At 43.6% G+C, this 17,361-nt stretch overlaps 1 protein-coding gene across 3 annotated transcripts in view; it reads right to left on the bottom strand.

Moving 5' to 3' along the window:
- LOC111965032 (rho guanine nucleotide exchange factor 2) overlaps positions 1–16,728 on the bottom strand; it is a 47,467-nt gene extending 30,739 nt beyond the window's left edge. Inside the window, exons 1-4 of one of the 3 annotated variants that reach the window (XM_023988978.2) lie at positions 16,666–16,728; positions 14,082–14,264; positions 13,386–13,628; positions 11,745–11,940 (exon numbers count right to left, since the gene is read on the bottom strand). In XM_023988978.2, coding sequence (XP_023844746.2) covers positions 11,745–11,940; positions 13,386–13,628; positions 14,082–14,233 — 591 coding nt within the window. In that variant the 5' untranslated portion in view covers positions 14,234–14,264; positions 16,666–16,728. Of the gene's footprint in view, positions 1–5,804; positions 5,906–5,986; positions 6,086–11,744; positions 11,999–12,974; positions 13,303–13,385; positions 13,629–14,081; positions 14,265–16,665 lie in introns of those variants that run through there. The other 2 variants (XM_023988975.2, XM_023988973.2) reach the window with 2 other exon arrangements.
- Positions 16,729–17,361: the final 633 nt, after the last annotated feature.

Below are 17,361 nucleotides of genomic sequence, written 5' to 3'. Positions count from 1 at the left end.
GAATGCTAGCTATTGCAACACCCAAACCCCCTATACAAAGTACTTTACCTACAGACTACTAAGTGCCCCTCCACCTATCCTTATTTCTCCTAAATGTTTTCTTTCCTCCCTCTCTTTTGTCCTCCTTCGTAATCACTCGCTATCCTGACAACTCAAACTGAAGTCTTCCACTGCTCTATGACCGTGGAGAAGAAACGTTAGTGGGGGCATGGCATTTGGCTGGAGCTATGTGGCTGAGTAGCCAGCCAAACCTGTCGCTCTCCTCTTCCTCAATCTCTAGTCCTCCTTCTTTCCTGCTCTCTCACTCTCTCCTCCCTGCCCATGTGATTGGTCCATTCCCCTACCAGTCTAGTCAGCTGCTGTGAGGTGAACCCATTGTCCGTTACCAGGCTGACTGTGAGAACAGCCCCCTAAAGCAACACTGTTTACACAGGTGCAGTCACACACTGGTGACCACAATGACAGTGTGTGTGTGTGTGTGTGTGTGTGTGTGTGTGTGTGTGTGTGTGTGTGTGTGTGTGTGTGTGTGTGTGTGTGAGATCTGTCGACAGAAGGTGAGATGGTGTGTCCATGTGTGTGTGATTGTGTTAAAGTGTGTGTGTGTGGGCACACTTTTAAGTGTTAAAACAGACCTTAGCCTCATGGGAAGAACTTTTCATGTGTAGTAGTAACCCATGAACACAAGTGTTTGTGTGCGTGCATGTATGTTGTACAGTGTATGGTCTGTTTTGTCACATGACCGAGCGGTTCAGGCCCATTAACTGGGCACTCCTTATTACTGTGCCTGCAGACATATGATGCATGTCCACTTTATGAGTCTGCACTGAAGAATGGCCTCTCTATGGCACTGTCTGAAACAGAAGCTGATCTAGGACTGGGCCCATATAAAATACCATGAATGGAACCAACAGGTCACCATTTAACCTAAATGAATAACAAGTTGGAAGGCTACATGCCGCTTTGACTAGGTAAAACATAATATTTTATATATTTTTGGTTTTAAGAGTACATAATGACATCCGGTCACTTGCTTCCACACTTGTATTGTTGTCTTTCAGCATGTCACATACAGATGTGGGATCTTAATTTGATCATTCTTTTGTTGCTGAGAATTTTCCTGCACAACAGGAAATCCAAACTTGTAGTGTATTTGAGGTTGAAAAAGGCTTTTGAAGTTAGTGCTTTCTACTTTAAAATGTCAGACTTGATTTCCTGTAACAAAAGAATGTCTCATCAACTCCTTAATTTTTTAAAATGTTCTATCCATTGTGATTCAATGGTCTCCGTCTTTCTCCTCTCATTGGGTTGCAGATCTGAAAAAGGAATGGTTACAGGCAGAGGTGTGGACTCGAGTCACAAATATGATGGCTTGCAACTCGACTTTGACACCAATGACTCGTGACTTGACTTGGACTTGAGCCTTTTGGCTCAAACTAACTTGATACCCTCCCCAAGCCCAAATATTAAAAATGATGTTATTAAAAAAAGTGTGCAGCGCATCAACTCTTCATTTAACAGATTATAGTTTGAATCGGACAGCAGTCAATCAAATTGTGCCAGCTGAGAAAAAGTTGCGCGTTTCAGTGCAGAGGAACGTCGGCAGGTGAATTCAGATGGAGCCCTTGGAAAGATGATACCCAAAATTATTATTTTCAGATATAAAGACGATGCTGTATCAACAAAAAAACGGATTGCAACTTGCAAAACATGCGGGAAGAAAATTACAGACGGAGGCGCGACAATTTCCAACTTTGTTCGACATTTGAAACTGCACAAAGAACGGTAAGTCTTGGCCAATATAGCCGACAGCTATATATTTTATTACTTTACTAGTGTATCATGTAGGCTAGCGTAACGTTAAATCAATGAGCCTCCACACAGTCAGTCAGTGTGGGAACGTGATCATTGCGCCCAAGATTGAATTACAGCTGGCTAGGCAGTTGGTAGCCTAAATCCTGCCTGATGTTACTGCTGTTCCTAAAACAAGGTTGGGCGATTGTGTACAAGCCTACATCGCCCGATTGCGCCCCATAGCGATCCTCGATAGTCAATCACTATATGGGGGGGGGTCTTTCTCATGGCTACCCATGTATTTCAATGGAAATATAACGTTTATTTGGAAAGTAATAAATATAGAGATATTTTTAAAAGCATTCATGATTTGCGTAAATGTAATATACTAACTATTACTCTTGTTAAAAATATGAAATGGTATTACATTTGGTGAAGAGCACATTATGACTTGTTTAGGATTCGAAACTCAAAGTTTAGGACTTGATACTTGACTTGATACTTGACGGTCTTGACTTGTGACTTGAGTGCTAAGACTTGAGACTTACTTGTGACTTGTAAAACAATGACTTGGTCCCACCTCTGGTTACAGGTCATAAGTCATATTGGCAGACCGGGGGGAGTGGAGAGGGGGGGTCAGATTGCAGGTTTCTGAGGTCACATGATCAGGGAAAGGCTTCTTTAAGATTACGGAGCTTATGGCCTTGGGTTTAAGGACAGAGCGCACTGGGTCAGTCTGACAACTGGAGTGTGTGCGTGCATGCGTGCAATGCTAAGAGTGTAGGTCTTCAATTTAGACTCCTAGCTATTGTTCCTGGAGGCACTGACCACTGGAGCACATAATGAGAATACAACAGGCTGATCACACAGACAATCCTCGCCTGTCTCAAACAGATATATACGGCAAGGACTGACTCACCTCCTGTCTTTCTGACTCACCCAGACACTTTCAGCCTACGTCAACTACTATCTCATAATATTAGTCTTCCAGGCAGATGTAAAACTCTGATATATGATTCGGCAATAAGAAAGCCCTAAATATATAGAATATATCTAAAGCAACTTAGGTGTGCAGTGAGTTATTGGCACAGCAATGAGGGAGAGATAATGTGGGAAAATCCCACTAGTCAGAGCCATTCCCCAACTGGTACAATGGAGACCCTGTGACAACTGACAAGAGAGCTTCCTTCCTCTTTCTCACACATGCACAATATCTTTCTCTATCGTCCGCTATCCCTTCCCAACCTCTCCGATTCTCCCTCTCATTCCATCTATTTTACTCAAACCCTCTCTCACTCCCGCTCTCTTCCTCTCATCTTCCCCCAGGGCTGTATATATCACAATCCCTGCTCTGTCCTGCCCCACATTCTACCCAATGATGTGCAACTTTGCTGGGGTGCATAGGGTCCAATGAACAGCAATGGAACCCCCAAGAGAAAAGAAAGGGTTGGGTTGTGAAATGCATGAAACATGGGATTTCTGGCTGATCTGAATGTATGCCAATGCCAAATCTATTTCTCTCACACATACACACAGTCCAGAAGTGTGTGCATGCGCATTTGTCTGTGTATGTGTAGACATTGAGCCCTGGRGTATTTCATATGTGACTGTCTGGCTCTAGGAGTTTGTATTGGCATGTGGCTCCGTGTGACTATGCATGCCAGCCCTCATGCCTTTCCACCAGTCACATCTGCTGGCATGTGTGTTTGGGTCTGCTTGTTCTAGTGGGGGTGGGGGTCACGACACTGGGATGCTAAATTAGCTTTGGCCAAAAGGCTGAAATCCCACAGTCAGACGAAGAACACACACACACACACATGTTCACATTCAAACAAATACGTACGCATGCACACACAGAAATCCCACACTCTAACCTCTCTGACTCAGTGGGCATCAACCACTAACATTTCCCCTCAACATAATGACACACACACACTGGAATTTTCGTTAGTAATGTTGCCATTGGTGAATATGTTTTTCTACATTTGGACTTCTGACTACTTGGCTGGGTCTTACAATCTATGCTCACAACAGCTGTACTTTTTCCACTATCCTGCTCTAACAAAACCTTCTCCATTAAAGGTTAACCAAACAGGCTACGCAAGACAGAACTACATTGACACTTGTGTTTCCATAGGAACTGTACACTTCCATGTAAACATTTGAGCTCTGACTTCAACCACACACAAAGCAGTGAGATAAGGTATCATAGAATACACACAAACCAACCTCACAGTACACAGAGATAGTAGCACACATTCGCTGTACACACACACACACACATATATATAGATACATGTGCATGCACACATACACACATTTTACCTTCTGATCAGGAAGCAGTAAGATGATGAATTAAAACTGCTGCAATAATGATAGGCATAAAGCAAGAGGATCATATTACACCTGTATAACCTGTCACAAACCAGGAACACAAGGGGGGGKGKRYRGKWTRTGTACTATTGCCATGTTCTAAGACTATAAAATATAGCCAAAATATTTCATGCATTAAAATGATACTCAGAGGACTTTGTTAAAGCAAAGACCTGATCCAGATCTGGATCCAATGTGGTGCAGAAGAGAAGGCTGGGTAAGGGAAGTGAACAGATGACATGGACTAAACGGATGCTAAACTTGTAGAAATGTTTCTGATTTGAACAGGTGTGAAGGGACAGTAAACAACATGACCACACTTGTTTAGTAGATCTCAGATACACAAGACAAGAAGTGATTTGTAAACTAACACAAACACATTCAACCTTCTGATCTTTTAGCCATACCATACACTCTTAGAAAAAAAAGAGTTCCAAAAGGGTTCTTCGGCTGTCCCCTCTGTGGAAAGGGTTCTACATGGAACTCAAAAGGGTTCTACCTGGAACCAAACGAGTTTTACCTGGAACAAAAAATGGTTCTTCAAAGGGTTCTCCTATGGGGACAGCCAAATAACCCTTTTAGGTTCTAGAAATACTCTTAGGAAAAAAAGGTGCTATTTGAGAAACTACCTTTTGACTACAGCCATGGTAAAGATTCAATAAACATACTTGTATTATGGAAATTTGGATATGTCAGTATCTGACCTAGTACTCCGCAGCATATGTGGCAACACACATCCACAACTGTGCTATAGTCCAACCCTTGTCACTTTCAGAGTGCTTGATACAATTACTGAGAAACAGAAACAATGTATCCTTATCATCATGCTGCAGCAACCAAATCCCATGGCGAAGACAGACAACAGAGCCCGGGAGACGTTATAACAAATACAATGATTATAAGAATAGGCATCTCTTTGACGTATACCGTTATAGAGCATTTGCAACGGTATCTCTCAGAAAACAGTTGCACAATATTCATTTTTGAATACGTGTCATGTGTCTAATAGCGTAACTGCATAATTTTGCAATTACAGTTCGACATATTATTGATCCGTAATATTCCGTATAGTCCACGACTAGACCAATGACACACACACTTGCGGTTTTTCCCCCCTCCCCCAAACTATTTCGTCTATCACCGACAACGTGTTCGGGGGTCTCAAGCTTTGGCTACTGTGCCGCACTATGCAACCCTTTTGCCAAGCGATATGGTTTTCTATGATATGCAACGGGCGGGGCAAACATTGACAAAGTAGACAAAATCACTAGCCTTAATAGTAGTCTAAATCATTATTAAAAGGTTGTTTCATTACATTGCCAGTTGCCACCATACAAAGCAGGAGTCCAAGGGAGCCCCCTCGTTTCCCCCACTCATCTTGGTATACCCGGAATAAGTCAATGGGGGATTTCCAAGTCAGTGCTGTATTTTACTGTAAAGACATCATCATTATCTATTTATATAATAGACACATGTAGGCTACTATAATGTTGGAATAACCCATGTTACAGAACTATTGATATAGGCTACTAGTGGCCTACTACATTTTAACAATTTGTTATTGAAAATGCAAATGTATTATCTATTCTATTGAATACTTTATTGAACAGTTATATATCCATATGACTATTCATACTCACCCGTAAATTGATTTCTTTCATTCTCTCTTGACGCGTTTTTGGCAGCGGTTCAGTGACACGGGACATAACGAGGACGGGATCAACAGAGAATGATCCTCAATTTAAATCAAAGGTGATCTCCAATCCTTCTCTTTCACTTTATTATAATGTTTTCTTAAACGAAGATAAAATCCCAGTTTAACATTTCCAGTGGAACAGGCGGCGTCAGATAATTGCGCATGGAAGGCGAATCCGTTAACTTTTCTCCATATGTCTGAGTACGGGCCTCGACGAACAACTGAACAGTTTCTCATGCAGGAAATTCGGACTCGGCACTCAGAAGGAGGAGCGAACATTTTTAAGCCGCGCCTCAATGCGGAGCTATTCAGATCAAAACATCCCCTTTCATTCTTTTCACCAACCACAGATGAGTATTGAGTACTTAACCCGCCTACTGGGTAAAGAGACGTAATCAAAAGCCAATAATGAGATTGTGGCTATATTTTTTTGAACCACACCTCTAGAGGTGAAGGTTGCTGGGAGTGTAAACCTAGGCTTCATATTTAGGGGTTCGCTAAATGAGTTGTGCCCCTGAACAGTCTATGGTTGCCCCCTATGTATTACTGTACATTTACAGCACATTTCAGATTATAGTTGTTTGAAACCTCAATTATTAAGCTGTGCTACTTGAGCCACATAATGTGAGTTTGCCTGTTGACGTGGCAAAAACATAATTATGAAAACCTCCCATTTGGGCAATGCATGGGAGAGGTACCATCTGTTGGGAGGTGATGCCTTGAAGGCAAAATGTGGACTGGAAAAAGTAAAGGTGAATGTATTTGGGAATATAACAAGGAAAAGAGAAGAATAGTAAAGGGATAGAGATGGCATGTTACGATGGAGAGAAGGAAAAGAGGGAGAAGGGGAGGTTAAAATAAGGAGTGGCCCGGGGCTACATTTAGAGAGCAATGAGAGAGGAAAACGCCCAACCATGCACCCACAGCCAATGTACCTCTGTACAACTCGGTCCTCCAAACTGCAATATCACACCATTCATTCTCTCTAACAGGACTGTGCCTGTGTGACCTTGCCTCTTCATCCTCCCACTCGTTTTCAGTCTCTCTGCTTTCAACACAATTTCTACTTTACTGGACGTTCCCCGTCTCCACCTCTCTGAGCATGTTCTATGCACTATCACTCTCTGTTTCTCTTTCTTCCTCCTCTCTGGTTCAGTTGAGGGCTATCTGCATCCTTCCTTCTCCACTGTCATCCTCTCCAGCTCCTCCTCCGTCTTTCTCAGGTCGTCATCTTCTCTTCATGAGTCCTCATCTGATACCAATTGCCTTCCGACATGGTCAAACACACACACACACGTGTGTGTACATGCGTGCGTGTGTGTGTGAGACTGCATGCATGCGTGCGTGTGTGTGAGCGTGTGCGTGCGATGCCTGGCGGCACTTGGGTGGTATGATATAACACACAGGTGTTGGAACCAGTACAATACTTCTATTGAGCATAGTCACCCAACATCACACAAGTCACTAAGTGACACTGTCACACACTAACCCTCTGAAGAGTTATTGTGAGGGAGACAACAACGCCTCACAATACGGAGTGAGTGAGAGAAAGAGTGTGTGTGTGTGTGTGTTAGAGAATGAGAAAATGTGTAACAGTGTGATAAGAGGGCAACAGTATTCCCTTTCAAAACAGAAAAGAGGAGCACGTCATTTAGCGAAAGAGTCCTCATAAACAATTATAAGCATCTATAACATGACCCTTCGCATAAGAGTTTCCGATATGATGAATGGAAAAACAAAGACAGCGAGAGATAAAGAGAGTGACGATGGGGAATGGACAGAGGAGAGAGACTAAGAGCAGTTAGTAGTGAACATGTTGGTATGATAGGATATTGGACGATATGTAAAGGATGTGGTGAGAGACGTGGGCAGCTTTAATCAGGCAGTGTATATTTGCTTGGCTAATATTCTCTGGCCCTCCGCAGGCTTCTTTATGAGTTTCATATCCGCTGTTCTGCCTGCCTCAGTTTGTTTAAACTCCTACTACCTCAGAATGGACATTTGGAATAGGGCAGATATAAGTGGAAAAGAGAGCGAGAGGTGGAAAGAGGGAGGTAGAAGGGGGGATAAAGAGTGGTGAAGAGAGGAAGCGGAGAGAGATTATCAGACACTGTAGATAGGAGGGAGAGGGAGAATAGAAATGATGGAAAGATGGAGGAAGAAGGGGATATATGAAAGGGTGAAGAGAAAAGCAAAGGGAGAGAAATGGAGAGGGGACTGTAGAAGGGACGGCAGAGAAGAATAGCAGAAAGGGGTGCAAGAGAAAGAGAGAATACGCAGAGAAGGGGAGGCATTGAGCGCAAGGGAGGAAAATGGGGTGGGATTGAGACATATGAACGGAGGAGTGGGGGTGGAGTGATGGAGAGAGAGAGGGGGCTGGGGAGAGAGGGATCGTGGAGGAGAAAAGCCGGCTTGCTGATGCAATCCTGCCACCCGAAGCAGTAACTGCCCAGCTGGGAAAGAGAGAGAGATTGAGCTAATGGAGAGAGAAAGCGGGGAAAAGAGAGGAGGAATGAGGGATTGAAGGGAAAATAGTGACTTTGGTTAAGAGCTATTAAATACAAATACATTTTTTTTTTAATTGTACACAAAACTGTTAAGTACATTCGCTGTTAAACATAGTGACACACACAACCCCAATAAATGATGCTGAGCACACACACTTCCTCTGGGACACAGTGAACACACACCAACAAAACCATGACACATGTTGTCCAGATGTGTTTGCTCTTAAGCGAGGGTCGTGTCTATCTACAGACATAACTTCCTCCTACTCAACTACTCAACATATACTGAACAAAAATAGAAACTCAACATGTAAAGTATTGTTCCCATGTTTCATTAGCTGAAATAAAAGATCCCAGAAATGTTCCATACGCACAAAAGCGTATTTCTCTCAAATTTTGTGCACAAATTAATTTATATCCCTGTTAGTGAGAATTTCTCCTTTGCCAAGATAATCCATCCACCTGACAGGTGTGGCATATCAAGAAGCTGATTAAACAGCATGATCATTACATAGGTGAAACTTGTACTGGGGACAATAACAGGCCACTCTAAAATTTGCATTTTTATCACAACACAATGCCACAGATGTCTCAAGTTTTTTAGGGAGCGTGCAATTGTCATGCTGACTGCAGGAATGTCCACCAGAGCGGTTGCCAGATAATTTAATGTTCATTTCTCTACCATAAGCCGCCTCCAATTTGGCAGTACGTCCAACCGGCCTCACAACCACAGATCACTTGTAACCACGCCAGCCCAGGACCCCCACATCCGGCTTCTTCACCTGTGGGATCATCTGAGACCAGCCACCCGGACAGCTGATGAAACTGAGGAGTATTTATTTCTGTAATAAAGCCCTTTTGTGGGGACCTATGCCCTCCCAGGCCAACCCATGTCATGTGAAATCCATAGATTAGGGTCTAATTAATTGATTTCCATTTCCTTATATGAACTGTAACTCAGTAAAATCTTTGAAATTGTTGCATGTTGCGTTTACATTTTTGTTCAGAGTAGTATAAGACACATTTGTAAAGGTACACTCTTAGAAAAAACCTTGACCTTTTTTGGTTCAAGGTTAAACCCTTTTTGGTTCAAGGTTAAACCCTTTTTGCTCAAGGTTTGAGCCCTTTCTGTTCCAGGTAGAACCCTTTCCACAGAGGGTTCTACGTAGAACCCAAAAGGGTTATACCTGGAACCAAAGAAGTGTTATACCTGAAACCAAAAAGGGTTTAACCTTGAACCAAAAAGGGTTTAACCTTGAACCAAAAAGAGTTTAACCTTGAACCAAAAAGGGTTCAACCTTGAACCAAATAGGGTTCAACCTTGAACCAAATAGGGTTTAAACTTGAACCAAAAAGGGTTCTCCTATGGGGACAGTCGAAGAACCCTTTTTTCTAAGAGTATATGAATAACAGACTTGTGATCTTGTAATGTGTTCTGTTCTCAGCTCCCTTCAGTCTGAAAGACATGACATATTATCATTATGAGAGTACTGGGCTTAATCTAAAGCCACCAGATGTCTCTGTCTAACATATAGAGCCAGATCAGCCAGCTCTATATAACACTGAGGTCAGTAGGAATACAGACAGTCCTGTAGACACACAGCAGAAGCACACTGATTCACATTCCAGAGTAGACTCCTCCACATGCTGACTTCTTGAGACGTCACGTGTTATAGTGAGAGAGACAGAGAGAGCTCATAACTGCTGTAGAGAGGGAAGGTCTGGAGAAGTGAGCTCAGTCTCTCTCTTTTTGACTACTGTTCTCTTTCACTCTCTCTTATTTGTCTCTTTTCTGTCTGTCTGTCCGTCCATCTCGGTCTTAAGGTCTGGTGTCCAGTAGCCACTAAACATACAGCACCAAGGGTGTGGACAAACCTCACATACCTGGTTACACCACACCACACATAAGCAGGCACACACACACACGCAGGCAGGCACACACACGCAGGCAGGCACACACACACACACACACACACACACACACACACACACACACACACACACACACACACACACACACACACACGCACACGCACGCGCACGCACACACACACACACACACACAGACGTTGGATGTTGTTACAGACCAGAAATAGCTCCGTCAAACAGGGCCAGCAACTATCTGTCTCTAACAGGCCATTGGAGGCGATGATGTCATCGCGTAAATTAACTGCTGATCATCAAAATCACAGCCACGCCCCTGTGACATCAGTGGGATTTCTTATCAGTTGAGATGGAGGGCACAATCTGGCAACCCCCCGTGATAAGGACCTCGGAGGAATCTGGCAACCCAGTGGGTCTTAAATCAGGGACTTAGTCTGGAGGGGCTGGTAGGGCATTTTTTTAGTCTCCCTTGTTTTTAGTTTTTTTGATTATTAAACAATATACAGAGAATAATACATCAACTTTACGTATATGAGGGTGTTACATGTCAAAAGAAAATATACATTTGCCAAAAAGTGTGATGGTGCATACTGCTCTTTGGTCGGGCTTATTAGTAGGACAGTAATCTCTGAAACCCAGAAGTAAAATTTTGCGTAATTGCATCAGATTCTTGATACTAGTTATGATACGTCCGTCTGTCCACGAGAGATTAGTAGGACACAAATAACAAACATACAAGAGCACCAGCTGTACCCAAGTTCAGTTCAAGTGTGGAATGCCAAAATCATCAACTTGGCCATACATCATCCTGCTGAGGGCCACAGTGCTACTTATTCCTCTTCACTCATCACGTCTCATATCCAACTCACAGAACAGAGTCTCCCCCTGCTGTTTAAAGATTGTTGTAATGACAAAAGACACACACACACATACATACACACACAGCCACCCCACTAGTACAAACACTTAAAAATGTTCTTTCAGAAATCAAGAGCATGTTGCAATTCAGCTAGCCAGATATCGTCATCAATAATCTAAGCAGCACAAGAGAGAGAGCCTCGCCCAACATAATGAATAATACTGTTGTGGTCACTGCTTTGACAACATTGTTGTACATATATCATTGCTGTAACATTGTGTTACAGTCTTGGCAAACAGCATACGTGTTGAATTGGAGGGCCTTGCCTCGGTTGTGTTAAAACTGATACCGGGGGTGGTTCACAGCTGAATCTAAATAAAGCAGATACTGTCACTTCCTCTCTGGGGGTCACTGCTGGGACTCTACACTGCAGGGGAAGCTAGCCTACTACCAAACTCCAACTCTCTGTCCTCAGATACGGTCATGCGCTCTACTCAAGTACTCTACTGCATAGTGACAGCTGTGACAGGGTCACATCCACATGCACCCACAACCACAGAGAGACACAGACACTCTGAAACACACACCCACACTCTCCTCTCTCTCTCTCTCTCTCTCTCTCTCACTCTCTCACCTTGCGCTGGCCGGCCATCTTGCGCAGGAAGCTGAAGGTGCGTCCCAGAGGGCTTCCCGTCTTCTCCCCCCTCTCCTCCCTGGGGGGAGCACCCCTCAGTCCCTCCGTCCTTCTCTCCTCCCTCCGCCTCTCTCTCTCTTCGCCCAGCCGCTGCCTCTCTTCTTGCCCCCACAGCTCACCAAGCTCCGCATCCACACTGAGAAAGAGGTGAAGAGAAACATCCTTCCATAAGACGGGACGAGTTTGCGTTCAGCCTAGATTAGAGGAAAAGGTGTGTTACTATGGGTATGTGTGTCAAAAAGCAGTCAGTGACAGATGAGATTAGATCATGTGCTCTATAGGGTTGTGAGTGAACAACGGTCATCAAGAAGAGAGAGAGAGAGACACACAACTCACCTCTGTGTGGAACCCCCAAATACAGAGCCCAGGGAAGACTCTGAGACAGACAGACAAACAGACAGACAAGACAAGACAGACAAGACAGACAAGACAGACAGACAAGACAAGACAGACAAGACAGACAAGACAGACAGACAGACAGACAGACAGACAGACAGACAAGACAGACAAGACAGACAAGACAGAGAGTGAAAGTGAAAGACAGATAGATACAGAGAGGAAGAGAGGCAGAAAGCAGAAACAAGAGGTAACAAACTTAGTCATCCCATTATCGCAAAACCATACATCATACATACATACATACATACATACATACATACATACATACATACATACATTACATACATACATACATACATACATTACATACATACATACATACATACATACATACATACATACATACATACATACATACATACATACATACATACATACATACATACATACATACATACATACATACATACATTACATACATACATACATACACATACATACATACATACATACATACATAATACATACATACATACATTACATACATACATACATACATACATTACATACATACTACATACATACATACATACATACATACATACATACATACATAATACATACATACATACATACATACAATACATACATACATACATACATACATACATACATTAACATACATACAACATACATACATACATACATACATACATACATACATACATACATACATACATACATACATACATACATACATACATACATACATACATACATACACCTAAGATCCCAGATAGATTGAAGTGCATCGCCTGATAAGTGACAAACCTCTCTCTGCTCTGCAGCTTCTTGGCAAACACAGCTAATCCAAACGATGGCTGAGACCAAGAGTTAACAAACGCATGAAGACAGACAAGGATGAAATAACAGAAGACAGTTGATTAACGACCATCAAGGAGTGATTAAAACGATCTCTGCCGATGCTGTGGAATGAAAGGATGAATAGTGAACATGCAAAAGGTGAAATGAAGAGAGCGAGAGAGGAGATAGGAGAGCTTGAGAACACAGCGCTTTCTGTTCCGTGGCTAATGACAGAAGCAGCAGCCCACAGTGAGAACAAACACAGGAAGAAGGCTTCCGCATAGCTGCATACAGCTAGGAACACACACACTAATATCTGCCCTTCAAAACAGGAGAGTCCCCACACACACTCACAAATGAAGAGTCCTACTGTCCTACCTTGGTAGTGGCGTTGGGAGATGGAATTGGAGTTTGAGTAGGAGCGATGGCAAGGCTGATGATGATGATGCTGGTGGTTTTGTGAGTGTGTGTAGGGGTGTGTGTGTGAGGTGTCTGGGAGTGTGTATGAGTGTGTGCGTGGGTTGGAGGGTGGAGGTTGGCTTTGGGTAGCTGGCGCAGACTGGGACTGGCACACAGGGAGGGAGCGGAGGCACTGAAGCCCTGCAGCTGAGACGACTGCTCCTAACACACCACAGACAAGAGACAAGGGCCACAGTGTGTCAGAGAGAGAGAGAGAGATAGAGAGAGACAGAGATAGAGGGGAGAGAGCGAGCGAAAGAGCGAGCGAGAGACAGAGAGAGAGAGATAAAGGGGAGAGAGCAAGACAGAGGGAGAAAGAGAGTGTATGAAAAGCTCTTTCCATAATAAACAAAGACAAGAGCATCAGTGAGTGGCTGTGTGTATTTGCAACAAAATAACCCAAGACGTGCTGCCACTGCTTGCACGAGACGTGCGCATGTGACTGTGTGTGTTCATTCTAAATAATTACTTATTTCATTCATGTCAGCAACTTATATTTATCTCACAACACACACACACACACACACACACACACACACACACACACACACACACACACACACACACAATAATTCATCTGATGCTCCAATCCTAGCAGTCTGGACTAGGCCTCACCTCAAACGGAAGAAGAGCAGGGTCTGGCAGCCCGCTCCTCCTCTGTGAGTGGACAGCAGGAGCCCAGTCCTGGCCATAGGAGGTGATGGGGGCTCAGCGAGTGTCCCGCCCCCTCTTGCTGACACTCTAGGGCCCCAGGAGTACCGCCTCATCTCTTCTGTGTCAAAAACCTCCAGACTCACACTGGGGGAGAGGGTAGTGTCACAGTAGAGTAGTTGAGTAGATAGGAGAGGAGAGGAGTGGAGTAGAGTCTAGTGAGAAAGCAGCAGTCAGTCATCTGCTTGTGAGAGTGTGTGAGGCTGTAGCTTAGTGATTGACCCTCTTCTTGTTTTTGAGAGTACGTTGTGTTGATACCAGCTTTATTCGCTGGCGGCTGACTTATCTTCTGGTTTGTCTCTGTCCTCTCTCCCTCCCCAAATTGTAGCCGGTGTCGTAAAATGTATATAGGTTCAGAACTTTTGTTAACAGCACAGTACAAATATAAGGAAATAGAAATCAAACTGGATGGTCTTGAATAGATGGGAGGGTCGAGGGTAGCGGAAGGACAGGAGTAAAAACAAACAAAAGATAATTATTGTAAAATAGTTGTGTCCGTAACATTTACATAGTATGTAAACTAAGCAAAAAATAAATGTCCTCTCACTGTCAACTGCGTTTATTTTCAGCAAACTTTACATGAGTAAATATTTGTATGAACATAACGATTCAATAACAGACATTATCTGAACAGTTCCAAGATTCCACAGACATGTGACTAACAGAAATGGAATAATGTGTCAATGAACAAAGGAGGGGTCAAAATCAAAAGTAACAGTCAGTATCTGCTGTGGCCACCAGCTGCATTAAGTACTGCAGTGCATCTCATCCTCATGGACTGCACCAGATTTGCCAGTTCTTGCTGTGAGATGTTACCCCACTCTTCCACCAAGGCACCTGCAAGTTCCCGGACATTTCTGGGGGCCCTAGCCCTCACAATGGCCCTAGCCCTCACCCTCCGATCCAACAGGTCCCAGACGTGCTCAATGGGAATGAGATCCGGGCTCTTCGCTAGCCATTGCAGAACACTGACATTCCTGTCCTGCAGGAAATCATGCACAGAATGAGCAGTATGGTGGCATTGTCATGCTGGAGGGTCATGTCAGGATGAACTTGCAGGAAGGGTACCACTTGAGGGAGGAAGATGTTTTCCCTGTAACGCACAGCGTTGAGATTGCCTGCAATAACGACAAGCTCAGTCCGATGATGCTGTGACACACCGCCCCAGACCATGATGGACCCTCCACCTCCAAATTAATCCCACTCCAGAGTAACGCTCATTCCTTCGACGATAAACACAAATCTGACCATCACGCCTGGTGAGACAAAACCGCGACTCGTCAGTGAAGAGCACTTTTTGCCAGTCCTGTCTGGTCCAGCGACAGTGGGTTTGTGCCCATAGGTGACGTTGTTGCCGGTGATGTCTGGTGAGGAAACATGTACAAAAGTATATATGTCTGTAAATATGTCTGAAATATTAAACCATTGTCAATTTGACGTGTCTGCATCTGGGTCTTACCTTGATTCCTGATAGTATAAGCTGGAAGTAGAAGTGTTGTTGTTAATTTGTTTTTGTTAATTTGTTTACTCCAATCAGGGGAGGAGTGGAAGGGTTAGTGATTTTTTTTWTTTTTTTTATATAAAAAATAAAATAAGATTTCTAAATTGTTGCCAACATCTTGGATAAATGGGTGGAAAAAAGAACGATAGATAAAGGATAGACAGAGAGAGGGGAAAGAGAACATTGCCATGCCCAGTGAATTAGGAGCAGAAGAGATTAGCAAATAAGAGAGTAGGAGAGGGCCAGCTAAAACAGCACTGATAAGAACACCAGCAGTTAGAGCAGGAATGCCAGAGATAACAACAGCATTGACTATATGTGTGGGAAGTTATATACTGGTAGGACTGGTCTTAGATCAGCCATTCCCTAAAACAAATATTAGAACATAGCTAGCATAATCCTACACAGTTCACTCTTAAATTCTTGTAGCCCTCCAGGAACATGGTTGAGTTGCAAGCTGTGAATTTAACTCAAATCACTATCTCACACTCAAATCAAATCTAAATCAAATTTTGTTTATCACATGCGCCGAATACAACTGGTGTAGACTTTACTGTGAAATGCTTGCTTATGAGCCCTTAACCAACAATGCAGTTTAAAGGTACGACTTATTTGAGGTAAATATGTACATGAAGGCAGGGTAAAGTGACTAGTTATCAGGTTAGATAATAATAAGAGTAAAATAAAGAGTAGCAGCAGCAAATTGTGTGTAAAAGTGTGTGTGTAAGTGTGCGATAAAAGTCACTATTGAGCAAAGTTGGGTTGGAACTCGTAAGATGTCGCCCTTCTCCGTCGGCACCATCAGCCTCTACCCTCGACACTGATGTGAGGTCAGTTTTGGGTTTCCCCGCCCTAATGATAAAGGTTAGGATTTGGGGAAGGTAAGCTGATCCTAGATCTGTCTCTATGGGCAACTTGTAGTCTTGTACCTATAGCGGGTTGTTGACCACTGGACTAGTAAGTATTGGTCGTTAGTGTGCCCCCTACCTGCGTTGCTAGTACTGCGGGGGGCAGCCATACATCATGGCTCCAGGCTGCCAGCTGTGCCTGCGGAGGTGGTCCAGATTGTGTGTGTGAGACAGTAGGAGGGGGGGGGTCCGACATAGTGTCACCCCTCCAGAGGAGGGAGGGGAGGGGCAAGGAGAGGAGGGTGGGGGGGCCGGACATGGGACGCAGCGGCCTCCCAGATATGACGGGGAGCCTGGGAGACGAGGGGAGTGAGAAGGTGTGGCAATCATCTGACGGAGAGGGGAAGGGAGAGGAAGGGTGAAAGAGAGAGAGGGAGAGGAATGGACAGATGTTATGTAAAGGCCTTTATTCATACTTTCACTGCAATTCATTATTTACAAAATATACCTCATGGCAGCTACAGAATCAACTATTAGATTATAATTACAATTTAGTACATGTTAGATTTTGAGGAAGCGTTCAAAAGTTGAAGTTGCTACTAAATTGTTAACTCACTATGTGGTTTGCATGTTGGACTTGTTATGCTGTCATGGAAACAACATGAGGTCACGTCAAAACAAAAAGATACTGCAACTAGCGCACTTGAGAGAAAAGGTGAAACAAAATGCAGCCAAATACTGTTTCAACCTTCTGTATTTTACAAGAACAATGTGAAACGTTTGATACATAGATGCCACACTCTCAATGACATCACTCTCCTAAACACCTGGAATG

The sequence above is a fragment of the Salvelinus sp. IW2-2015 genome, linkage group LG6.1, assembly GCF_002910315.2.
Source record: "Salvelinus sp. IW2-2015 linkage group LG6.1, ASM291031v2, whole genome shotgun sequence".
NCBI lineage: Eukaryota > Metazoa > Chordata > Actinopteri > Salmoniformes > Salmonidae > Salvelinus > Salvelinus sp. IW2-2015.
The sequence above is the reverse complement of the archived record's forward strand: the minus strand, read 5'-3'. Positions and strand labels throughout refer to the sequence as shown.